The sequence below is a fragment of the Cyrtonyx montezumae genome, unplaced genomic scaffold (genome assembly GCF_038088225.1).
Source record: "Cyrtonyx montezumae isolate F1298 unplaced genomic scaffold, pur_monq_1.0 scaffold_3, whole genome shotgun sequence".
Taxonomy (NCBI): Eukaryota; Metazoa; Chordata; class Aves; order Galliformes; family Odontophoridae; genus Cyrtonyx; species Cyrtonyx montezumae.
In genome coordinates this window covers 50,216,579-50,243,551 of record NW_027072034.1, presented here as the reverse complement: position 1 = coordinate 50,243,551, position 26,973 = coordinate 50,216,579, and the positions used below count along the sequence as shown (strand labels likewise).

The following is a 26,973-nucleotide window of genomic DNA, read 5'->3' as shown; positions in this document are numbered from 1 at the left end:
AGCCCTTCTCACACAGCCATCTTCTGCCCTCGTCCTTCACTTGAGTGAGATAATTCAGATTTTAAAAGTAGGTTCACATTACTGTATCTGAACTAACTTAAATCTTTCCCTTCTCACCCACAGCGAGGAATGTCTTAGATTTTTTGCTCTGGTTTTTGTTGCTTTGATGTTGATATGCCAGCAGTAAATATCTATATTTCAGACCTTATCTCTTTTTACTTTGACAGATAAAAGTATTTCAATATGGTGTTTCAATCTTAATTTCAGACTCTATCTTAATTTCTAGGTTTGCTTTCAAACAGTGAAGATCAGAAGACAGCAGAATTTTTACAACTGTTTAACTAGATATCCAAATACAGTGTATTTACTCAGACAAATAAAAGTCAAAACGGGCCAGTTACCACTTTTAGGAGTCTGGGGAGTCCAAACTCTGTCCAGGACCCTACCAGTGGGTTTAACAGTATGTGCACTGCTTTGAATTGGTTGGACAGTCATTTTATGAGGGCTGCATTTTTAATTGTTCCTCTTCCATTTATTTCTTCTTTTAATTTATAGGAAATGTCAGTAATGTGTACAAACAACTGTGTAGAGTTGTGTGGAGGTCTATATGGAAATAAAGGAAAGATGCAGTGTTACTGTTGAGGGACTCAATCTCTTGATATTCAGATAGCCCTAGTTTCTATTCGTAGGATGTTTCTTCTTCTTTTGGCTCTGACACAGGAGAACTGGCCTACAGGGAACTAGCAAATCTCTGTCCTCAAGCTGCTGCACTGTAAGTGTCGTAGAACAGCAGTTCTGGTTTTATTTCAGTTGGATTTTGTGTACCTATGCTTGATTTTGGGAGGCATACTTGAAGAGTCCTACAAGGGAACTGGTTCAAAGAGCTATTTTAAAATGATTTAGTTTATGGAAGGGGAGGAGTAAGGAGATGATGGTTTTTAAGTGTGTATGATACAAAGCTGTACACTAAGGCATTTCTGGATTCTTGCTTTTTTGTTTTATAATCCTTAGCCACAGAACTAAAAAACATGAGTGGAGTGGAGTAAGTCTAATGTAAGGAATGAAAGAAATGATCTTAAGCATTCATTGCAAGAGTCGGGCAGATTTAAGCAGTTTGCATCACCTTGTGTTACCTTAGTAATAATCTCTCTGTTGCCTATGAACCAATGCTAGTCACAGAAACTGTGAGCTCTTGACTTGTGTTTTCTTGGGAGGTGGCAATGGGGAGAACACAAACATATTGGGGAAGAGCTGTTCAAAAGTGAAAGATGAGGTTCAACAGGGTTTGATCTAACACTAAGCCCTGGGGGACAGGGCTTCTATTTATGGCTTGCTCTGCATTTTTAAGCTTTAATGAGTCACAGGAATCCCATTTCTCAGTTTGAGTTTGTCCAAAGTAGTATTTATATTAACATAAAGCTTTCTGTCCTATATGGAAAAAACTATTAAATTAATAACATTAAATTATTTCCAGATAGTTCCTTGCCCTACAGCTAAGCAGAATATAATTCCTCAAAAATGTTACCAGAAATTGATGCTATGTTGTCTGACTGTCTGAAAACACACTGCATTTTTCATGTAACATCATGACTGTATTTTAGAGCGTATTTCACATTGTGCATAGATGAAGTTCATACAGTGTGGAGTAATTTTAAAAATACTAGCTGGAGTGTGAGAAGGAAATAAAAAAAAAATCACCTAGAAACATCCAGCTCCTAAGCATTACATAAAGATGCCAGCACTGTGCAACCTCCTGTACCTCCTTTTGTTTCTGCAGAATAAATACTGAAAAACAGATGTGTGGAATATGATGAATTTGAATGTGCCCCATAACAAATTGTTACTTGTAAGCTGGGAAAGGGCTTTTTGAGTTTTACTTTATGATTCACTCTGTTATTACCATAAAAATTGGGAGTTCCGCAGAAATGTGTTCAAGAGAGAGAACCATTAATATTCTTTACAGCTCACTCTTGTTGATTCAGATACATACTGCATGAATTCAGACTTTCCTTATGTAAAATCATCAGCTGCCGCCTTTACTGGATTTAGAGATTATTAAAAAAATTGTAATAGCAGCTCAGGGAACAGTTGAGAACTGCCTGTCCTCTACCACCTGAACCTGACCAGCTTTTCTCCACGTGCCCTTAAATCTTCATGTAGTGTAGTTCGGAACCAGTTCTGATACATTTTAATGCTCCTAATCTCTCTGAGCACAGGTTTTGTACATCCAGGGTGCAGAGCCCTGGGTAGGCAACCATTGGGACTTCTGGCAATCGACAGTGACTGCAAACTTAAAATAGATCTTTGAAAGTTACAGCAAGTCTATCACCATTGCAGCATTTTTTCCTGCAAATTTAAGGCAACCAGAAGTGTAGAGTAGTGCTTTGAGCTGCTCATTTTTATTCTGTCTGCAGCTTGCACTGCAGCATTTCAATACACTTCATGTTTTCCTATTAGAAATGGAATATTAAAGAGATACTCATAAAATATTAGAGATTTAGAGGACCTTAGCGTTTTAAGTGTAGCTTGCCAGACCAGGGAAAGGTTTGCCAGTGGAGCTCTGGTGGAACTCACTCTTGCTGAGTGAGCTGCAGAAAATCACTCCCCAGCCCCTTTGTTGCCATAGCTGCCAACTGGAAATAGGCCTGTAAATTATTATATTTAATAAATACCTCTTTCTCTTAAGAGAGTTCTAGAACTAATTTTATTTTCTTGAATTCATTGATGTCCTTCAGTGGAAGGTGGTATTCACTCATCTGAACCAATTCTGTTGGCGTTACCTGGATTTCACTGTAATGTTTCTTTCTCTCTCTGTTTTTGATACTGGGGTTTTTGGGGGAGAACATTTAGGGAGTTAGTGTGAGTAACTGTAGATAGGTGGGTGGGCCAATAAGAAAACCCTAACAATATATATGTATGTATTTCTAATTAAAATACAGCAGCAACATTTTAAGTCATTATTAATGCAGTACATTATTCAGGAGACGTTCTACAGTTTTTCATTTCTTTCTGTGGTCAGGAGTTTGATCCCGGAGACTCTTCATTTTTCACATTCTGCAGGTATTGATCAGCTGATTTATTTGTAAAGATTATAAACAGTGTTAAGTTAAAAAAAAAAAAAAAAACCCAAAGCAACAACCTTAATTGATTTTTCCCTATAGCTCTCTCCTGTTTAGATCTACAGTGTAAAATTTCCCCCTACTTTGTTGTTAGCATCATTTTTTTAGTTGAATAAAACTGAAGGTTTCAGTTAGGTCATGCTGAACTCATATTTGATGAGAAATTAGAAAAGTATCAAAGCAAGCATGAAGAAGAAAACAGCAGTCAAAATTCATTGTGGTCCATGTATATGATACATTAATGCTAATCGTTTGTTGAAGTGTTTCAAATAGATATGAAACTACAAAGTCTTTGCTTTGTGAAATTTAAAATTTAGAATACTGGCTCACAGAGTGCAGCGTTTAAATGCCCAGAGGGGGGAAAAAAAAAGGAAACCAGAGGATTAATACATATTTAGTTCATAAATACACATTTTCTTTTGGAAAGGTAGAAGGATGTGTTGAGGAATTTGAGATAACGTATTAAATTGGTGTGTGGAAGTGGAGCAGGATGGTGTCCTACTTCATCACGTTTGCTGTTCTCTGTGCAGGCTCCTCCTCCTCTTTCTTGTCTTCCTGTCAGAGGGAGTCCCTTGCTATTTCTGCCTGAACCATCATCTCTTTCAGGGTTGGAACCAGGCTCAAGATTTTCAGATAACCAGAGCTGTACTTGTTCTGTTCAGTCCTGCTCAGTGGAGAGAATTTCCCCATAGAAATTCACATTCGTTTCATTGAATTCTTTTAAGTCCCATCTGAAGCTGTTTGTCCTTATTCCTCAGTATTTCTGCAGTGGCTTGTCTGCCAGTGTGGTGTGACCTCTGCCTGTGCTGATCGCTGTTGTCCCATTGCTTTGTGTTTCTTGTGTGTTTACTGTTCCTTGTTCCACACTCTATGTGCTGAGAGGCAGGACTACACGTGGTTTTGGTGTTTGCACAGTGCCAGGTGCGATGGAAATCTGGTTTGTTCCTCACAGTTACTGTTCAACAGATACATAAAGTAACTGCCCTATTTAGGATGATGGGAAGAAAATGGAGAATTAGGACTGCCACAAAGTTTGAATTGATTATTTTGCTCTTGGAGAAGAGACAGAAGCAGGAGGTATTGGAACACAAGACTAAAAGCATCAAGTTCCCACATCAAGTGGGACAAAGCTGAATTGTATTTGCAAGCAAAGGCAACAAATTTAATGTTGATTTGGTGGGAGTAGAGATTGTGAGGTATTTAAGGAGACAGAGAGTTCATATGTTCAACAGCAGGCTTGAAAAGGACTTTAACTGATTTCTTTGTATGTGTATTTTGAAGAAAGATCATTGTGACAATGAAGAATGTTAAAGGAGTTTTGATAGAAAAGCATGCTATTATTAGGGGTTGCATAATACAGTTTGTTAAAATAAAGAGTGAGTGCCTTGCAAGTGCAGATCCTTGGTTCCTGTTCTGAGGGCAGCATTCTGAAGGTTGGTTGTTTTTTTGGGGGGATGGGTGAACTGAAGGAAAAGCTGAATGATATTGGAGCTTGTAGGCAACCAGTGCCTTGAACTGTTAATTAGCTGGTGGTACACTAATCACCTCGACTGAACCCTTGTCTTCCTTCCCCTCTGCTGCAGGCCAACAACAAGCCCGAGATCGAAGCAGCCTTGTTCCTGGACTGGATGAGGCTGGAACCGCAGTCCATGGTGTGGCTGCCTGTGCTGCACAGGGTGGCTGCTGCCGAGACTGCCAAACACCAAGCGAAGTGCAACATCTGCAAGGAGTGCCCCATTATTGGATTCAGGTACAAACCTACTCTGTTTCTTCCATGTGTACCCCTGCTTGGTAGATCATTAGCTCTTTTTGTTCTCAGGCAGTTCACGACCCTGATTTTCTGCGTGTTGCTGAAGTTAAAAAGTTTTTATGGGGTGTGAAGAAGAGTAACACTTAGACAGTGATGCAAAAGCTGAAGAGAACAAAAATCACTGGTTAAGATACCGCCCTTCCTTTATGTTCTGCCCTTCCAGTCTTTCTGGGTCTCAGCCAGTGTATTGGCAGATTGCTCAACTAACATGATTTGCTTTAGTTTCAGTCTTCTATACGTGCAGTTTTATTTTCTAAATTGGGTCCTAATGAACTGCTTTCCATCGTGGCATAAAGCAAGGAAGTGACTTGAAAATTTACAGATGTGAAGATAATGTGCATTTTTCAGAGCAGGAATGTGGTTGGTGGGATATGAACTAGTATGCTGGAAATGTTGCTAATCTATTTAACCGTCTGGGTCAACATCATGGTTACCATAGCAGTGAATAAGTCAATGTGTTATAAAATGGCCGTGTGCTGGTATGCCTGTTGAGAATCCGCATAACAGCTAAGTAAATATTCCCCTTCATTTATGCCTAGACTTGTTTTGTCACTTAGCTTCCTAATAGCTGCTTTGTATGGTTTCTGTCCTTGTTCCTGTTCTTCTTTTACTTTTGGCATTTTTCTTTCCATTGTATCATGATGTTTGGAAAGACATTTTTGTAGTTTTAGTTCTAAAACCAAGATAGTGAACAGCAACGAGCAGTTTCACATAGTAAAACCATCATTTTGCTCTAATGTGTGAGAGTATGAATGATTTTCTTTGCATCTGTAGTGAGGCAGCCCTTTCTCATACGCAATTGTACAGGCAGTGAGAAATGAGGGGAATAGTGAAAGTTCTGCTTTGTTTTGAGTCTGGGTTTTTCTTCAGTTGAGCTATTCATCACATCTTGTAAACTAATCTTCTGCTTTTATTCTTCTTGATAATTGAAACTGGAGAATGGTAAGTATTACTGAAGAAGAGCTAGGGATGGGATGTGTCACAGTCACAAAGAAAACGCTTCCTGTTCCAGAGTGAGTTCATGAAACTACTGAATTACTCTCACAATTTTATATAAACAGCTAGAGACAAGTGGATGCAATTGGAAAAATGCAGCACTTGGAAAATCAAAGGATATCAATTGAATGAATGGTGTATAGTTAGTTAGCATCAGAAACGTGGAGCGTGGACACTGGAGTTCTGTTTCCAGTTTTGTCTGATCTCATCTGTCCCTTAAATTTATATCATAATTCTGTTACAACAGTCAAATCTGTCGGAGATTTTTTCTCTGCCTTCGCAAGTCATTGTGACCCTGTTTACATACTCAACAAAAAGACACTGTGTTGGACAGCTTTTAGAAAGTTAATACTGTGAGCCTCAGTATGTGTAAAACAATGTTCATTTGAGGTTATTGTGACAGAACTGCTTAGCGTATGTGGAACAAGAAAACCCTTATGCCTCCGGCTCTTCCAAGCACTTCAGCGCAGCGGATGCAAGTTAGCTGTCTCACAAAGCTGATGAGATTAAATAACGGCCTAAAAGTGCATTCAGATTTTTGCATGGATGGAATTCTGTACATCAAAATAATATTTTGATGAAGATGCTGGAGAATGAACAAATCCCTACCTTCAGTCAGCACCGAAGAGCTTGCTGATGGTGCATGTTGAGGAAGGCATTGCTTATCTGAACTTCATTTGCTTAAGAAGTTCCGTGTTTGGCATCATGTCACAGACCAAAAGGACTGAAATTAGCATTACAGAAACAAAAATCTTGGCGCTGTGTTTTGTGTATTAGGAGGTAGAGTGATTCTGTAGTTAGAGCTCTGCATTTTTGCCAACTGTTAGAAATGTTGTGATACAGAGGGATTCTTTTTGAAAACTAAGTCTTTGCTAAGCATGTCTGCTTTGTTGCTTTGAGGCAGCAATCTTGTCCCTCAGACAGGCCCTGTCCTATGCTGTGGGACATCTGAGGGAAGAGCATTAATAACTCAGAAAGCTCTGAAGGCTCACAGGAAGTATTTGTTTACAAAGCACTGAAGCCATCTTTTTTTCCACCTCTTTTAGGTACAGAAGCTTAAAGCACTTTAATTATGACATCTGCCAAAGTTGCTTCTTCTCTGGCCGTGTTGCAAAAGGTCACAAAATGCACTATCCCATGGTGGAATACTGCACACCAGTAAGTAGCTGTTCTACTGACCCTTACTGCTCATTGTTAAGTAGAAAGGAAAAACTTCATTTGCTGTGTGTAAGGTAACAGAGCATTTGGGAGGCTTTTTCCCCCTACAATGAAATCACCTTCTTTAATCTGTGCATTCCAACGGTTTCTAATGCTCAGTAAAACAGAATCCAGTAGTTGGATGTAAATTGAAGTATCGTTGTACAGTGCTCTGTTGTAATTTGTTGTGTGCTGATGCAGTAGCTACTCTATGTTCAGTGCCATCCATGTATCCTTCAAGAAGGCTGTGGTTTGCACAAAAAACATTTTTCGGCCTTAATGTTTTCTCCCTATTCCTGTATGAGTTTTTTTTTGTTTTCCTTTCCCCAGCAAATTTGTACTTGTTTTCCCTGCAATGCTACGATTGCGTGTTTGAATTTTTTACTACTTAGTAGTACTTTCTGATTTTGTGTGAACTAGTTAAGACAACATATCAGGGAAGTTCTTCAGAGTAGCAAATCAGATTCATAAGTTCATAAGTTCATAAGTTCATAAGGTTGGAAAGGACCTATAAGATCATCTAGTCCAACCATCCTCCTATCACTATCTCTACCCAACTACTAAATTAAGTCCTTTAGCACCTCATCTAAACGCTTCTTGAACAGCGCTAGGGATGGTGCCTCAACCACCTCCCTAGGCAGGCCATTCCAGTGCCTGACCACTCTTTCAGAAAAGAAAGATTTCATTTCAATCAGAATTTCAGATTTCATTTCTGAAGACTGGAAGTCCTGTTCAGTGCAACACATGAATGGTATTGTAGGGCCTCTGGTCTCCTTTATGGAAAAGGATTTCACTTTTGCATAAATGCTTCTTTCATTCGAAGTAGCTGGCAAAGAAAACTCCTTATTACTCTTCTGGTGTGTCCCTCTCTTTCTGGCCTCTTGTGACCATGGCAGAGGACCATAAATTAGAGGAACTCTCGATCTGTCCTTCCACAGTACAGTATACCTGAACTTTCAGCTGTCTTTGCTATTCTGTGTGGTGATCCTGAAGCATTTCGCCTTCTGGATTATTTTCCTAATGTTGTAGGATTGTCATTTGTCTTCTACTTTTGTCTGCTTGTCAAGTGTAAATGGTGGAAATAAAGCAATAAAATTAACTAGCTGTGTGAATAATTTTTACATCTTAATCCAAACAAAAAGTCATTGCCAAAGTGAAGCCTTTTAGCTTTTCTTAGGAAGTTAGACAAGATGGAGAATAAAAACATAAAATATTATAGTAAAGCCGATATAGTGCTTTAATTTAGTTTTCCTTTATGTATGTTTATTTACATTATCAAGCTTTACCGTAGCATTCAAATGGCACCATTTAATTCACATCTCTGCAAGGGGAAACCAGTGTGTTTTTGCTGACTTTTCAGCATTCACTGGCTGGTGCTTTTTAACATATTTCCCCTTGGGTTGAGCTTACTGGGAGGGGTGATTTGCCTGAGCTGCTGCACAGGTCGGAGGGAAACTAGCACTGCTGAGACGAGTCTGAACAGACCTCCCCATGGCAGGCGTTCCTGCAGCAGACAGTCTTGATCCCTGCCTCGGCCCCAGCCCACAGCACTCCTTCCAGTCGAGCTGAGTGCATTCTTGCTGAGTCAGCTGCTGGTTGGTTCTGCAGTTTGCCACTCTTATTCTTGATAAAAAGCATTGTGGAAGGTTGTGAGTAGTGCAGGGAATGCACAGAACAATATCTTGCTGCTATTTTCTTACCTGTTCATAGGGTGTGTTTGAGGAAGGTGTGAAAAGAGAGAAACAAAATAGCATGGTGAGACACTCCCTCAGCCTGAAGCAATTAATTGCAACACAGACAGGGTCCAGCAGGTTCATATTCTCCCTGACAGTGGAGGTTACTGACAGGCCTAGGGAGAACTTGTAACAGCATCCAGATTGCTGAATCAGAATAAAGAAGCATTTAAAGACATTTTTTGGTGAATTTTGAACTCTGGCAGCCAGTGCTAATGCGTCGTGCCTGCCTGTACCAGCAGTGAGCTGAATTAGAGTAGGATTAACTAGGGAAAAAAAGTGAATGTGGCACGCAGTGAGTGCAGATCTTTATTGTGCTGCAGTTATTGAAAAAGTAAACCTAAGTACTGTGTGACTTAACAAGATATCCACTGAAGCTATCATATCTAGTATGTACTTGTATTTGAAAGGAATGAAAAGAATTTCGCAGGTGACAAAGCACTTTTTCCTCTTCCTCTAGACAGATCTCTCACCTTAGATTGCACTTTGGCATATAGAAGGCATATGATGCCTTCATTGACATATCTTTGCAATAGCTAGATGTGCACAGTGAAGGCTTTCTATATTTTTATTCTCATTCTCTCTTACTTCCAGGAAATTTTGGAGCACTGCAGCCCTTAATTCTCCAGGAGGGGAATTTGAGAACTTAATGCTGAGTGTCCAAGGGGTGTGATAGCTACTCCCTTACTGCAGAATGTTGAGGCAGATTGAGGCCAAGGCAGTTTACTTAGTTTTCATTTAGGCAGAAAAGCTGCAACAGTTACTCCAGCAAGCAACACAGCTTGATGTCCTGTTCAAGGAGAGGTGACTTCTAAAAAGGTTTCAAATAACTGAAGGGTAGAAGCACTCTTCTAGACTGAGATTTTAAATGTAGGGTCATGTTTCTGTTTGGGTTTAACACCAGCACACACAAAGAAGTTTCCTCAATAGAATGAAGCATATCAAATTGAGATTGTTTTCTGTGGCTAGTGTTTACAGTTGGGGCTGAGCTCTGGAGTGAGGGGTTGGGAAGACACTTTATTAAACCAAAGTGCAAAAATCAGATGGTTGTAAGTTCTCCTTTTGTCAAGAGAGAGATTTTGTGTTGGAATAGTTTTGCAGCATGCTAGACCCAGCTGCCTGCATATCTCTTTGATTTAAGAGGACTAGGATGTTAGGTGTGAGGGATGTGAAAATTCCACTGTTTCTTCCTTGTAAACCCATTCTGCTGTGAATTTGGTTTTACATGATTTTATTTTGAAAATTGTGTGGGGTAGAACTAAAGTGGAATAAATCAGGAAGTCTGGCTGAAAATATTCTCAGTCTATCAGCTTGTCCATGTAGTAATCACTTTTTTTTTTTTTTTTGCCATTCCTGTGCTCCTTGAACATTTTTGATGTTGAAACTGGATCATAGGAGAGGTACCTGGTGATTCAGGTTGTCACTGGAAGATGTACTTGCTTGATACCAGCTTTCAAACTAGATCAGGATGCTTCCATGCAAGCACACTTTTTTGCTGTTTGGTTCTCATGTGAAAAGTTCAGGGGAGATGATGTGTCCCAGGAAGGTTGAAGCAAATTATGTTTTCTTATTCACTGTGCCTAAAAACACAATCAATTCATTCACATTGAAAATGCTCAGTTATAGAATAGATGTTCATAAATGACACAGGTGAGCAAAATGAGCAGAAAGCTGTGCTTAATTTATTTATACCAAGACTAAATATCAAAAGATTTCCTAGCTGAATTTCTTTAACTCGTCTCATGATGCTGACCTTGCTTAGGATTCTCACTATGGGATTGTAGCTGGTGTTCAGGAGAGGGAATTCCCTTCTGCTGCAGTCTGCATCAGTAAATGTCCTTTCTAGAGTCCTCTGGATGGTCCAGATGTTCTTAATCTCTCCCTTTTTAAAATTCAAGTTTATTGAAATATTGCTAAGTGTTACTGTAGTTTCTTGGAAATACAGATGCTGCTGTACTGGCATGTCGGTTCTGATGCGATATTTCTCGGCCAGCCATTGATCACACTGAATTTTCATACAAGATTGACCAAAATTGACTGAAAAGAGAGTCAAATTCTTTCCTGCTTTACATGAAGCTTCTAGTTATCTTCAGTAGGGGAAGAACATTTGTCCTTCTGTTAATGTATCTTAGTCTTTCTGCAAATTATTTTTTAGAGCATGCTTAATTCTTCTACCTGAGCAATCATTAAATATATATACATCTCTGTATCAGCAGCTCCACAAAGTAGGCTTGACTGATGGATCCCCGCACCACCTTCCTTTCTGAAATAGAAGGCATAGAACTCATTAAAAAATGTCAGAAAGATTAACTTTCCCTCATTTCTTTCCTTCAAATTAGATACATTGGAGAAGTGATATCGTTATGTGGGTCAGGATGAACTTAATTTACTGTAGAAAAGCAGTATTTCAGGGTCAAGTTTCTCTGTGAGGTGTAAAGAGTAGAGTGCAGCCTGACTAATGTAACTGAAGTCTTCCATTAAAATTCTTCAGAAAATTGTCTGACTCCTAATCAGGCTTGCAAGAAGTGTTACATCTTCACAGCAGACATGCTTTGAACTCTTTCTGACTCATTCTGGTCTTGAGAAAACTAATTGCACTTTGTGCTCCTCTGTTGGTGCCTGTAGGAGAAAGGCTGAGTGCAGGCAATGGAGTAGAAAACTTTTTGTAAATTGTACTCTCCTCAAGTTATCGATCTTAAATGCCTGTTAACTTCAGATTAAACAGATGCAAGAGCTATCTGATGTAAGAACTTTCAGCAGCTCTCACCTGCTTTTTGTTTTTCTTTGATCTAAATGTTAATGGCAGAAAAGACTGAGAAGGAAAACTGGAAAGACAGTGTACTAGGAGTATTGCCCTGGCTTTCATGGACTGACAGATCTAGGAGAGGTAGGCAGTAAGCATGTGGGAAGAGTCAGGATTCAGCCAGTGAGGCAGCTGGCAGGTCCCACAGGCCCTCTGTTACACCCATTTCAGTGCTGCACAGAAAGTAGGTGGATAGTCCCAGGCCACCTGAGAAAATGACTGATTTAATTATTGCTTGTTCTCTTTAAATCAACTGAGAAGAGCCATGAGTCTGTTACAGGTTTTTGGAGTTTCCCCTTCTTCCTTCCCTCTAGCTGTGCTGTTTTGTAGTTCATTTTGATGTGACTGATAAATAAACTGTGTGGTTCTGGAAGCCAAGTCTTTGGCAGCCCTGCTTGATGTGGCCACAGCTCCTTCACATAGCCCAGCAAAGGAAGGGGCAACTAAAACTAATAACCTCCCATGAAAAGTAATTTCCTTGTGTTTTGTGGCTTTCAGACAACTTCTGGAGAAGATGTCCGTGACTTTGCCAAGGTACTAAAAAACAAATTTCGAACAAAAAGATATTTTGCAAAGCACCCACGAATGGGCTACCTGCCTGTGCAAACTGTCTTGGAGGGAGACAACATGGAAACGTGAGTAGCTCTGAAGTTTCTAAGTAGCAATTGTTCTGTATGCTCTTTGAGCTTCCCAGCTGGTGCCAACTCCCTTCCTATGTGCATAAAGCCTCATTCTTTCTTTCATTTTTTGTTAACTACGGCTGGCAGGAAAACACAAGCTGGAGTTACAATTGCCATTCCTATTATATGTTTTCATATCTGTCCTTACAGGAACTTCCACTTCAGTCAGTAAAGTAAAAATAGTTTTGATTCGACAATTTGGAGACTAATGATCTCTTATTAAATTTTTATTTCCTTCCAAATAGGTATTTTTCTATGTATATATTTTTAATTAGTTTGCTGTGTTTGCAGGCTTCTCAACTGGTTTCTTCTTTTCTCACCCTATAGTTTTAGTCTTCTTAAATGACTTTGAAGCCAATTGGGGGGGGGGGGGAAAGCAATAATACACATGGAGAAATTTATGAGTTTCCCCTTTGTTGTGTGGTTGTTTTTATTTTTATTTTTTGTAAATTTAATCACTTGAGTTTAATGGCAATTGCACACAGCTTGTCCTCGCACTCTTTTCTCTTTTTTAATTTTTTTTTTCTCTCTTTTGGTTCTTTGCTCTCCATGGTCATTCATGTTGGTCTGTTGGATTTCTGTTTTTTAGTTGCTGTGTTTTCTTTTTTTAATCTTTCTGTAATTATTTTGCTGCTGAGTTTCTTCTGCCTTTCTCTTCACCTCCTCATTTTTTGTCTTGCAGTCCTGTTACTCTGATCAACTTCTGGCCAGTAGATTCTGCGTGAGTACTTTTGCTGAAGTGTGCTGCTGCTGCTACTGCTGCTGCGTTCCCTCACTTTTTTGTTTGATTCTCTGTTTAGTTTTGCATAAGTTCATTTCCTTCTTTCTTTATAATTTTCTTTGGTACACTCTCTAAAGGAATGTTTTGATCCCAGATGAGGAGAATGGGATAAACCCAGGAACTTCCAGCAATCATGAAATGTGTTCTGTATACTCTTTCTGGAGTATGTATTTTCATGGAATTAACAGGGATTTTGGTATGGTCTTACTAATGCTTATGAGAGTTTGTCATTTAAAAGCCTGTGTTTCTGAATGTGTCAATCCCTCTATGTGTATACTAAATGCTTTTTGGAAGATACGAGTTGAACGGATTTAATTCACTTTCAGGAATGATACTGTTTTGTAGATAAAGCTATAGTCTGGTTTTATACACAGCCATGCACACCTGCACACTCACGTGCCCCAATTAATCCAAAGCTCACTGGACTTTTTATTACAGGTGTTTTTTTTACATGCCATTTGTGAAGGCAGGTTGAGGTGGGAAAATATTTACTGTATATTTTTTCAGAAGTTAAAAAAAATGCAGGGTTTTTCAATTGTGGACTGGATTTTTGTTCTTGCATCATTCCTGCACATGCATCATCTTACTGTTGTAGTAACACCTGTATCGTAAACTAAAGGTTTTTCCGTTGTGGCATTTGCTGCTACTAGTGTTACATGGATGATTTCAGAACAATGTTAAATAAGGTTTATTTTTAATTCACATATTGGTAACTATTACGAGACTATTTAGAATTTTATATATTTCCATATGGTGAAATGTATATGGCTTGCACCTTCATTGAATTTTTGGTAGAATAAACAAGAATGAAATGAACGCATTGGAATATTGATGTATAGTTTTCATTTGGAGCACAGACCTTTGGGAAGTCAGATGTAGTGCTCGTCCTCTAGGAAGTTTACTTTGAGTAAGCAAGAAATGCGTGTTTCTGCAAACCATGTATGGTTAAGGATCTGCCCAGAAATTGCCAGAAGGCTGACCCCAGGCTGAAATAGAGTTGCTTTGAACCTTAAGAGTGCATTTGCATATATAAATGCTAATGGGGTGATTGCAACATACTGTATACGTAACTCTATGTGTAGCTTCTTTACCCTTCAGAAGAATTGAAAATTAAAAGTAACCATTTAAAGAACGCTTGGATAATACGGAATGCCATTGCTGTGTCTGACATAACATGAAATTAAGCAGCCATAACGTGCTTATTTTTAAGGCACACTGCCACTACTTTACTTACAGTAATAACTTCACGTATGCCTACGCTGATAACATCACACCTGAGATTTAGTGTTGAATACTACAGGGAGCTTAACGTGCATGTAATATTTAAGAAAGCCTGGGAAATGCATAGAGACAGGGTTTGGATGGAGAGAGAGCTAGCACCTTTTATCAGACCAACTCAGGTGTCTTCCTGAGAACAGTCCTTTCTTCGGGTCTGACAAGAAAACAGGAAATTAAAAGAAAGAAGTATTGGCTGGAAAGAGTTGCTGTTTGTTTTGTTCTGGTAGCTTTGTTCCTTTATTTAGTGCTAGACCAGCGGGGTCACAGCAGAAGTTACTGAGCTAGCCAGCTTTAAAGTTATTTTTTCAGTTACAGGGCTGACTGCAGCTTTAGCAGGCAAACCTGCTCTGGTTTTTGTTGCCTTTTTTTGGTACTTTAATACCAGTTTTTCAGTTGTCTTCAGAGTGCTGCAGAAAAGGATAGTCTGACCAAACTCAAAAGTGTTACAGCTATTTTGGCATCAACATATGTTATGATATCTGAATTCGCTTATAGATATGTACATACATATATTTACATTGCTACAAGTGATGTAGGTTGCTTATTATCCAGTATTTTGCCCCTATATATTCTGCTTGACGGGCATTGAAGGGACAGCGTGCAACTTTTTATGAGAATTTGTCTTTTTCCTTGGACTGTTAGTGGCACAAAAAAGTAGTAATTTACTTGATTCTGCACTTTCAAGAGCCATTAACTGCCGAGCTGGATAGCACAAAAAATGCCCTCCTCCTGTTGGCCAGGTTTCCACAAGCGCAGGGAATTGCAGCATGAGGTGTTTACCACTCGATTACCACTTGACATGAATGGAATTCCTCAGTCTATTGCTGCAGACACCAGCTTGAGAAATACAGCTGTGGAGCCCTTGTAAAAGGAGCAGCTATCTTGGTTAAATATTGGCTGTGTTTCTCAGCCTTCCCACTGAATGTCCAGGCTGATTACATGTGCTGATTACATGTGCTCAGAAGGTAAGGCCAGTGAGCTCCTGCACAGATGGTCTTCTAAGAGTATGTCTGCAACAGCCTGCAGTGCAGCCCAGCTATCAGCTATTCCCAGGCTGGCTGGAGTACTGGCAACAGTGTACCTCTGAGCTGCTAAATTCAACATGAAAACCACAATGCTTCACAGCAGGTTTGCTTTAATAACCAAACCTTTTAAAATATGAGTGGGGTAGGTCTCCGTTGCAGTATGTTCTGAAGCAGAGGCAAACTTGGAAATGTAGACTTAGCCCATGCCTACAAAGTTTGCCGAGAAGCAGAGGAAACTCCAGCAAGTTACAGAAGTGCTGGGCTGTCTTTAAAAGAAACGCATATTGTACACTTCATTCACTTCTGAATGTAAAGCTTAGTTTTGAAGTAGCAAGTATGTAGTTATGCAGTCAGGCAAAGCTTTTACCTTGTACTACTGCCAAAAGACAGACACATCACTTCCGTTCATCCACTGCCCAGTTGGTCTCAGTCAAGTGCTGCCATCTTCTTTGCACTGTAACAAATGTGTGGAATCCTAGAGTAAATGGGATCAGGAGAATGATCCAGTTCAGAACTGAAGCTGCTTTTAATACAGGTTTTCTAATCTATGAACAGTACTAGCAGCATCATTTGTGTGTGTATTTAAAATAAGACCTCTTTTTTTTCTTGCTATTGCCAGTTTAGGTCAGCTGGATATGTACTGCCTGTCAAGCAAAAAAAAAAAATGAAGATAGCATCAGTGTGCCAGAAAACAGTTACTATTTCTCTTGGTAATCCATGTGATCTAGCTAAATTGCATCCTTTTTCCCCTCTCTTCCTTTCAGCACTCAAATTCTTAACACAAAATACAACGCAAAGTTGCAGGCAATCGATCGTCCATCTGTGTGAATCTCTGCCCTACCACAAAGCTCTGAACTGAGTGTTTATCCACTGGCTTTCTCTGGTATTATTTGAACATGTACTGGGAAAAATTACATTTGGAGGCCAAAGCTCATTCCAGACAAAATGAGATACACGATTCTTGGCCTATAATGTCTTAAAGAGAAAAGACTTACCATTCTTCGAAGCATTGGCTGTTTTGTATAGTGCACATCATTCCATGAATTCTGAAAGATCCTAATTTTCTAAAGCCTTTTGCAGGCTGCTTATGAAACTGGAAAACGACCAATAAAGTATAATGATCTCTTAGCAGATTTACTGCAGGATGCTCAAGCTCCTAGCACAGAAGCATTAAGCATCATGAGATTATTAGTTCTGGTTTATAACCAGTAAATACAAAACAGATTTTGTCTGCACATGAGATGCACTGTACTCCCAGTTGGGCAGAACCAGCTCAAACCACAGTATCCAACAACTTAACATGAAGGGAAGACACTTCATCCATCAGAAGCCTTAAAAGGAGTTGTAAGAGATGGAAATTCAGTTCAGCTATCATAAGGGATTGCTGTACGATCTGGAAAGCTGCATCATGTTTTTGTTGTTCAGGTACTTCCTGCTGCATGTAGATAGTCAAAATCCCACGTGGCAGTCAGAGTGCTTCCTGCCAGCACATCTGTTTCCAAAGTGCAGAGGTGACATTGTCCTGACAGGGATGTTCTCCAGGATCGAGATTGGATGAAACTGTTAGCAAACTTAATTCATGAGGGGTCCTATGAATTGCTTTGATTGACAAAAGAGCATCCTACTTATCAGTCAGGAGACTCAAATTAATGGACGGTGCCCTGCATAATGCACAGATTCAAATCGCAACTGGAGAAATAAGAGAGGCAGAATCATCATTTTCAGCAGTGTGTTACTGAATGCTCGTTTCAGACATTCAGTGTTTCTGGATGCTGATGGATTAGGACTCGCATGTTTTCCTAGGTGAAATGTGCCACTGCTGGGCTAGGGATGTGCCCTGGGCAGGAGGAGGCAGAGGAAGGGCTCCCAGCAACACCTGGCAGCAGGGCCTTCAGGGCAGGCCTGCAGCCGTGAGCCAGGCACAATCACAGATGAAGGAGGCAGGTGTGAGGGGAAAATGGGGGCAAGGACTCATCTGCAAATCCTCTGGAAAACGATTTTTTGGAGCTTTGTGTGAGGAGGAGTCTTTGTGACAGGTGGATTGCTTGATGATGAAAGTGCTCTGTGTGGTACCACAAAACACTGCGTGCCGGCTTGAGGAGGTGCCCGCCGTGCGTGGTCACAGTTATAACATGCTGTTTGTCAGACACAGTGTAAGCGTAAGGCGTAGAGATGTGAGGGCGTAGACGTAGCTAAGTGTCTTTTTACATTTAAGGGGGTATTGTTTGTGATTAATCAGTGTTTTCTGCCTTATAGGCCTGCCTCGTCCCCTCAGCTTTCACATGATGATACTCATTCACGCATTGAACATTATGCTAGCAGGTATGAGACCAGCTGGACGTTAGGCAGATCTTTCTCTAAACAATCATTTAAAAAATTCCAGAGGCTGTCTGCTGCCTGAGTGGGTCTTAAAGAAACATAAGAGTCTGGGAATTTCTTCTCCATCCTCTGAGATGCAGGGTGTAAGCCGTGTTTGCTACTAACCAGCCTTCCACTAACTTGCATGCCAGTTTGTGTGTGTGCTTAGAAATGGCCACCAGGTTCCCTGGGTGGGGTCTTTGTTAAGCTGTGCACGCAGTTTGCAAGGGGTTTAATTAGTCCTGTGTAGTACAGTTCAGAAGAGCAGAAGTCTCCAAACTTGACAACAAACTCAATTGCCATTGTAATGTTAAGTAATTCACCACGTGGATTACCACAGACAGGATCTTTCCTTGGTTTGGAAGGTAGAAACCATTGATATATGACAGCTTCAGTTCTCCACTTTCATACAGCTCTAAAGAACAACAAAGTGGGTTAATTGCACATATAGGAAAAATAACGTATTTTTTCACTGAGGAAGCAAATTTGCAAAGTTTGAGATAATGAATATTACTGCAGCCTCCTCATTCTGTCCCCCAAAATCATTTGATAATTTGATAATATGATCATTCTTGGAATTATGCAGTATGTTTAGGAGGGAGTAGCTGTTGAAAACCAATGAGAAATGACTAATCGTTTGAGTTCTGATGATGGCATTGCCAGGTACTAAAATCTGGCATTGTAAGGCCTTTCTCTTCTTGTGGATTGAATTAATCATGGGTTGAATAAGATCTCAGAGGAAGAGATGAAAATTTGAAGAGATGAAAAGTGAATTTAGGCAGGTCATCGTAATGAAAAAGCAATTAATCATGATAGCTTACTGCAAAACCTTTTGATAATCATCAGGGAGTGTTAAATTCATCTGAGCTTCAAATTCTCTTAAGTCATCAAAAACGTCACACTTTTTAACTCTTTCAGGAATGTTAAAGCTAACAAGGTTTGTGGGAAATATATATTATTTTAATGAGTGTGTTTATTTTCCTACAGGCTAGCAGAAATGGAGAACAGCAATGGTTCTTACTTAAATGACAGTATTTCACCTAATGAGAGCATGTAAGTAGGTCATTTTGGTACTTTTGACGAGTTTTTCTTGCGAAGGTTAATAATTTATAGTAAAATTCTGGGGTACTCTGCACCACACCCAGTTCCATTTCACAATAACCTCTTGTTCTTTCAGTGTATATAGTGGTGTCTGGATTTATGGCTTCAATACTGAATTTGTGGAACAGATGATTAATACTTTCAAAATAAAATAACTAATTTTCTTAAAAAAAATCAATAAGTAGTTCTCAAATTACTTGTAAAAAATGTACATTATTTAATGTACTCTGAGGAAAAATGTAAAAATGTATACCTTTTATCTGAACTGCTGTACTGGTGTTAATTACTATAAGGGCAGAATGTCAGTCAAAAGTCTGTTGGGGCTATGCAGAAAAATGTGGCCTGTAAATAGGAGAAATATATTACAAGCATAAACCACAAGGTATTTGTCCTCACCATAATACGTTAGAAGTAGTAAACTCTAAGTTAGACATAATGCTAACAAGCACTGATTTTACTAATTTAAATATAAAACATATATAAAATTAAAGGAATGTAGTCTGAAAAGTTTAAGGAATGGTTCAATGTGAAATCATACTGAGATCTTTTTGTGGTTTTCTGATGTGATATATTTGTCTATCACAGTTTTCTTGATTTTTTTTTTTTTTGTTGTTCTCTGAATGAGATGGCGTAGAACCAGAAAATGAACTGTGAATAGTACGTTTGAACACAGGAGAGTAGAACAGAAGTCATTGTAGTGCTTGAAAATTAAGTCTTAGTCAATTGACTATGTAAAAGTCATACCACAGATTCCAAATCATTCAAATATTTTTTAAAAACTCATTTTTTCTACACTGATTTCATACTTAGCACAGCTTGAGGATTTTCTCTGATAATTCAGTCTTCTTACTGAATTTGAGTAAGAATTCCTTTAATAGTGCTGTACTGCCAATTTTCATTCATAAATTCGGATTCCAAATCATTCGTAAGGATGTTTGTGAGCCAGTGAAATGCTCACGGATAGTAATAAAATAGTTTGTTTCTGTGTTTTGAAGAAGAAATAAGATCCAGATTTAAACTGTAGTAAAATCAAAGCTCCCCATAAACATACAAGTGTAACTGAGTTTTGTGTGACACCCTATAGATATTATTTGCTGAAATTCTCATAGGGTTTGGCTTAAAATTACAGTTAGAACACAATAAGTATGGAGACTTCTTGAGGGGAAATAAGGAGAAAATGCCTGTATCTACAGACACAAAATATTTCAGTGTGTGTTGTCATCATAATTATAAACACACACAGGTTAAAGATTGCACAAGACAGTGCCTTGGAAAATAGCATTATGCTGCAATACTTTTCACTGTTAATTTGCTTAACTTGCTTATGAATTCAGGAATAGGCAAGCCTTTAAAATTCGGTTTAAAAAGAAGAAATTATGTCTGTGAAAAATTCAATATTTCTCGTTTATGAACTAATAGTACTGTGCTCTGCATCGCTTTATCGCTCCTGCAGTCTATAAAATGGCATAATTCATGTTTTCAGTAACAAAATGCAACAAGAAATATTCTAAATTTTGAGCAATAACAGCTAATCCAAGTGTCTTTTAAATTCTAGATTATACAGGTAATGGGATAAAACAAAGCTAGACTGAAATATTTTGTTGTAAGTATTACCGTAAAAGCAACATTCACAACATCTTTTTCTGTGATTGGCTGGAGGTGCTGCTACCTTTCATAGCTTCTTACAGCTTCTGCCGGTGTTAGCTGCATAGCTCAGGGCCTGAATGCCATTCCTGAAAAATGCATCCATTTAATTCTCTAAGATAGTTATGGTCTTCAGAACTCTGTTTGCTTTTTTCTCCCAGAGACTTCTCTGTTTCAATTGCCTGATAGTTTCAGGGACAATAAAATAAAGAAATGATTTACTTATATTAAATAGAATGTATTTATATTCTGAAAGTGTACATCACTATAAGTTCGAAAAAAAAAGAAAAAAAATGCAACTCTTCATCGAGAAACAGCATGATTCTGTTACAGTCAATCTCTATTTTATTTCACTCCATTTACAAGTTTATAGGGCAAAACAGGTAAGGTTTAGGATGCTTTTATTAAATAAGAAGAGTTGATATAAAAATAGATGCCTCTCCCTTTCTTGAATAACCTTTGTGGAGCATAGATCAGGCAGGATAAGATTTTTTCATGAGCAGATTTCAAATTTCAGTTCGGCAAAAGGAGAAAGCTGTGATTGTCAGCTGTAACCAAACTATATTTTAAATAGTTGAGAAGCAGAGGGAAAGAGAGGTCGGTTCTACAGAAGAAGAAAATTGCCATTGAATAAGTCGAACAGTTGAGAGGATTTTGTTTTGAAGGATATTGCTCTGCTTTTTATTACAAAGAATTCAGTGAATTCCTGTCTTAGAACAGCCTGGTTTATCCTCCTCTGTTTTCCAGCGATGATGAACACTTGTTAATCCAGCACTACTGCCAAAGTCTGAACCAAGAATCCCCACTGAGCCAGCCTCGAAGCCCTGCCCAGATCTTGATTTCTCTGGAGAGTGAAGAAAGAGGTGAACTGGAGAGAATTCTTGCAGATCTGGAAGAAGAAAATCGGTGGGTTACACTGTCAGCTGCAGCAGTGATCATCTGCACACTAAAGATACAAATGGGAAGAGGGAAGGCTAATAAAACCCCGCAGTTAGGATGTCTTTTAAATTAAGTCCATTCTGTTAAGTCTGCCTAAGCTATTTATGGTTCTCTCTCTGTAAGAGAGATGATGAGGCTGAAATTGTGTCATTATTAACTCATTCCTCTGTTTAGTGCAGTGATGAGTCAGCACTGAACCTTCAAAATGATGAGCTGCAAACAAATGTATGGGTCACTTAGTACCTTTGTGATTATGGTGCCACCTCCAACAAACTGTGCTAGCTGTGTTTTATAACATTTCCTTCTGTTCCACTGTTTCCTTTATTTCTGTGATAGTAATGAGCTTCATACCAGTCCTACTTTGTTGTTACATGAACAAAGGGTGTGCTGGTTTCCATACTCTACTGTGGCAAAGGCAGAGGGAGGTTTTTGAAAAGACACATTTCTCAGAAAGGATATGTGAAGGTTTGAGAAGCCCTCAATTCATTTGAAGTAAAGAATCTGTGTAACAACTGCTATTCAGTTAGATAGAATTCACTCTGTAGAGTTTTTAGGGATAAATAAGTTATGAGGTTGCATTTACTTAAGAAAAAATTCAGTGTTTTCACAGCAGCTGAAATGAAGATCCTTTTTTTTTCTATTTGTTTTATTTGTTGCCGTTTCTTTAGCTTTTCAGTACCGATTATCATTTAGCACTTCTTCTAATTTGAAGTTTAATTGAAGTTGCCTTAATTAATCAAAAAAAAAAAAAAAAGGTTTCTTGCAGCATCACAATACAGCAGTCCTGATTCTATGGTACATTGGAGCCGTATGCCGTCAGCATAAAAAAGTGGTAGATCTTGACATTGATAGATTAATAGCCAACCGAGGTCTTCTCAAATCAAAATGTAAGATATAAATTATTAGATCTACAAAAAGCACATTTTGTTTGCCTTCTCCTGTCTTCAGCTTTTATGGTGTAATACCCTGGCATTTTCATGCTCCTTTTTCTTGCTTCTGCAAGAGCTAGATACTTTTGTCTTGTTTATGTTGAGGGTGTAATGCAGTAATCATTTACCTTAGGAATGTCAAGGAAATAACTGCAGGCGTTGGCAGTGCTATAGATCTTCTCTCCATGCAGAAGTCTTCTTTTGATGCTAGTAATCAATTATAGTGCCTCCATCACCCCATCATCTCTATAAGACTTCGGCTGGGACTTGTTCACAAAGCATAGCCTGGACTTGCAGAACATCTTGAGTTGATTTTGGCATATAGAAGCCTGTAATAAGCTATTCTGTCACCTAGAATAGGAGGAGGATGTAAATTTGCCTTGCGCTTCTTTCTGGACTTGCATCAGCTAGTCCCCTGCAGATTAGGTCTGTATTTCTGCATAATATGCTTCAGCCAGGAAGGAAGAGGCTAGTGTCCATAAATACCAGTTTTTACTTTCAGGTGGACCTTTCTCAGTACATCTCCAGGGGCAGAAGTGACTAATATAACTAGTAACTTGTTTTCACACAGCTTTTTTTGCATTAAAATTGAAATCTGCTATAAAAGTTACTTCTAATCCACCACTGTTTTCTCATGCCCTCTCTGAATCAGACTACAAAATCTTCGGGCCAGGACAAGCTTTAGATCAAATTGCTAAATCTAGCTGCTTTCTGTGAGAAATCAGTAGCAGTGAGAAGACTTGGAGAAATGTTTCATCCTCCCTGAAAAAGGTTGGCATGATGTCTCACAGAGCCCCGTCTGAGCCCCAGCTCTTCTTGAAATGCTGACTTCCCTTAGTCTGTAGATAGTCCATTAGTACCTGAAATGAAGCCGAACTTGGCTTGTCTAGACATAATTGAAGCTGAGGACAAGGCATTCTTTGAAGCTTCTTTCCATCTGTTGCTTAAATGCTGTGCAAAGTTAATAAAGAGGAGACTGAGAAATAAAGAGGAACAGTCAAGAATCACATTTTTCAGGAGGTTTTGGGAGGATGTAGAGGATCAATGAGGCATAAAGGATGAGGAGAGTGTCTTGGACAGAAAACTGTAGTAAACAAAGCCCTTCTTCTACAAGCAGCAGCCAGATTTGGTTGGAAACAAACTCCTGGCTTTCTAATACATCATATGTAAAGCTCAAGTACTTTCTAGGGTGGAGGAGAGTCAGTATTTTAAAATAAGCCATCATACTTTGCATTTTCAGAACTTCTGCAGTTTAAAAGTACCGAGTAATTGATACAAGTAATAAGATAGCTTAGTTTTCAGGGACATTGTTGTTTCAAACTGCACAGTGAATCGTGGAAAAAGAACAAAAATCAGAATGCTCTTCTCTCTGTATTCAAAACAAGTTGCTCACTTGGAAAGCAGGATGGCTCTTAAAGCAGCCTAGTTTGAGATTCAAAAGTTAGTATATGAACATTAGTGTTACCTTGAGTTACATAACTGAATGCTCTAAAAAAATTCCTTCAGGAGCTGTGTGCCTTCAATTTCAGTATTAACCTTATTTAACGTAATAACTACCGACGAGGACTAACGCATTCAAAGGTAACAGATGAGAATTGTGCTTCAAAAATACCTGCTCAGAGGTTTACTAATTCAACAAGAGCCATGAAGTATAAGCTGGACTATAGTTTGTAGTTTTCACATTTCTGCTATTAGAGGCTTAGCTCCTAGCTGGATGCTGCCACAAGCAGCCTCTGCTTTTGTGGATGATTCAGGTCTAAAAGCAGCAGGGATGGAAAGGTTTGGTTCTTCAGGGCAATGTGGAAGTCTCACTGCTGTGATTTTCACTGATTATGACAAAATCATGACTTCTGTGTCCCTGCTAACTTCTATAAATAACTTGTACTTAAAATAACAAGGCAGAAGCTCAAAAGAGAACAGGTTGTTGCTTTTTGTCCTGATAGATTGTCACACCAAGGTGACTGATTTCATACAGGAAACTGATTCCTGTCACAAAAATAAACTATTCAAACAGGATCAGTCAGGAGCCATTCATATACTTACCTGTCTTTATAAAACGGTTTGGTCCCTTTAGATTTGTCTTTTCTAGACTTTCTTCTGTGAGTGTGTTAAAACTTTTTGGCTGTTAGAAAGGTAGTCAGCAAACTGTAGTCTAATTCCTTGTATCACACTGGTTCTGGTGTGTCAAAGCATGCTCTTTACATTACTTCTAACAGTAATGTCCAGGTGAACATTGTTTATTACCACAGCATGAAGAATTGGTCAATCTGTTGCTAGAAATGGGGCTGGATGTGCTGCAAATCATGTCATGATTTCCCAGTCCTCAGTCCAGCCTTAAGGTGACTGGACTGCTTTGTTTTCATTGTAAATACCTCAGGTCTTTGTCACTGGAGTGCCTCTCCTTCCTGGTGCTGTGCTAGATGCTTGTTCCTCGAAGGCACGTGGCTAGAGGGCAAGCAGTGCTAGATTAACAGTCATCTTTTCATGCCTATATTGACAGAATTTTTGTTGTATACACTTCTGATGGATTTTGACAGTGAAGATTTAGCTCTCCCTGCTGTTCTTTATTTTATAGTTACAGTCCACGTATGCATTCACTTCTCAGCAGCTTTTGGGACAGTTGCATTAAGTACCAACAAGAAGCAGTACTAAGATATTCAAAACACTTCATTGTCATTCTGCTTTTTCTTCCACTCTCCAGCTTCCTGCTTATAAAAAAGTCCTTCTCCCTTTTCCTTCTTGTTTTTATTTTTCCTCATCTCATTTGAGCTGTTTATAAAATTCTGACCTCCATTTGGTTTTCAGCTGCAATTTCTGGTCTCCAGACATTTCCATCTCAACCTGTCAAAGGCTCTTTGAAATCGAAAATTTGAGGTTTGGTTTTGGATAGTTTTAAAACTTCTGCTGCCTATTTTGAATTCTTCTGAAATGTATTATCCAAATTATAAACGAACCTAGCTGTGACACACTTCTGATTTTTTTTTTCTGGTGGTTTATTTTTTTTTTCAATTCCAAGGACCTCTTGTTAGATATTAATTATTTATCTGGTAGAATTTTGAGATCTTGGTGCTTTTGTAGTTGCAGTATGACTGCTGTAAATAATTTATACCAAAAACTTGACTGTTAAATAATATATATTTGCTAAAATCTGAAGATTTTAGAGAATAGTTTCAAGTGGTGAAACTTTTATTTGAGCGTTAGGCCTTCAGATTCATGCTTAGTTTTACATCACATTGGATATTGTGATAAGACCATTTCTTGAGGTATTCTGTGGACATAAAGTAATCTTGCTGTTGAAGACAGTATTGCTATATAAGACAAAACTCACTTATAAATGCCCCCAAAACATTCTGAATTTTTTTAAGAGTGGATATATTTCCATAACGAGCAACATGGATTTTTTGTGTCCACCTGTGGCAGTATATGACATAGATGGTAGATTATGGATGATTATACTAGCATTATAAAGACTGCATTATTTTGTTACAAGACAGCCTCAAAAAGTTTTGCAAATAGTTAAAACACTTTCCTTTTAATGATTTAAAAGATGAATGTTTCCTAATAGTTTTGTTGACTCCATCCCTCTTAACATACTCTTGTAAACGAGAGACCTCTCTTGTTCTCTCATTTAATTTCCCAGCTCTTAGATGTACTCTAGCAAGATCATCTCCAGACTGAGCTATTTGCCTTGCCTTTGCTTTTCAGACTTGTGCTGGAAGCTTAGTGGGCTGTAAGCCACTTGGAGGAGCAGTGACATGCCAGATCTCAAAGCTACCATTTTCAAGCAGCTGTAGTGTTCCCCCAAACTTGACTGGCCTCCTTGACTAAGTTGTTTCTGTATGGTTGCCAGTAGCCAGAAAGTGGTGTATTTCTAAATATGCTGTGTCTTCTTTTGATATTTACTTTGGCACTGAAAAAGTGGAACTAGATCTTAGGAATGTGAAGCATCCTAAGTAAGCAGTGGCACTCTGATGGGGAATAGAGGTAGGCAAGTTCATTCTCCCACTTTGCCCATTTCTTTAAGCCAGTGATTTTTTTGTAGGCTGATGAAGAATAATCCAAATTCACAAATTTTCAGTTTCCTCTGAGAGGAATACTCAACAAATGGGGCCCAATAGGATTTCCCTCCCTAGGCAGTTAATCCTGCCATTGATAGATGTAATTAATAACTCACAAGCTCTTCACTACCCATTTCTTTCCAGTTAAATAAATCAAGGTTACATTGCATACTTCTCCTGTTATTTTTCTTCATGAATGCTTGAAAGAGGTGCAAGCATTGTTAATGAAATGTATTTTTTTCTTTGACTCTTTCTCTTACTGAAGGATAATGTATTTTCCCAGTGATCAGAAGATGCATTAGCTTTGTTTGTTTGTGACATCCAGTTGTGAAAGTCATCCAGTGAGACTGGGTTTCTGAGTATTGCCAGTCCTTGCTCAGTCACATTCATTTAGAGCAGATTATGCTTTCATTTTTGCCTTCTCTTTTATGCTGAAAAAGTAAGACAGCGCCTTTCCTCAGGACTCAGATGCTGTGTTGTGAGAGCTGTGGACACTTCCTTGGACGCCTGGCTTGCAGCAGC

At 38.8% G+C, this 26,973-nt stretch overlaps 2 protein-coding genes across 16 annotated transcripts in view; one reads left to right on the top strand and one right to left on the bottom strand.

The window, feature by feature from the left end:
• Positions 1-26,973, bottom strand: part of GK (glycerol kinase) — a 499,514-nt gene that overhangs the window by 281,742 nt on the left and 190,799 nt on the right. The gene's annotated exons all lie outside the window — the stretch shown is intronic.
• DMD (dystrophin) overlaps positions 1-26,973 on the top strand; it is a 961,436-nt gene that overhangs the window by 913,744 nt on the left and 20,719 nt on the right. For 8 of the 15 annotated variants that reach the window (XM_065741534.1, XM_065741529.1, XM_065741541.1 and 5 more), the window contains 7 exons: positions 4,703-4,869; positions 6,972-7,083; positions 12,157-12,293; positions 13,021-13,059; positions 17,679-17,744; positions 18,768-18,833; positions 21,273-21,431. In XM_065741534.1, coding sequence (XP_065597606.1) covers positions 4,703-4,869; positions 6,972-7,083; positions 12,157-12,293; positions 13,021-13,059; positions 17,679-17,744; positions 18,768-18,833; positions 21,273-21,431 — 746 coding nt within the window. The remainder of the gene's footprint in view (positions 1-4,702; positions 4,870-6,971; positions 7,084-12,156; positions 12,294-13,020; positions 13,060-17,678; positions 17,745-18,767; positions 18,834-21,272; positions 21,432-26,973) is intronic. The other 7 variants (XM_065741531.1, XM_065741542.1, XM_065741540.1 and 4 more) reach the window with 3 other exon arrangements.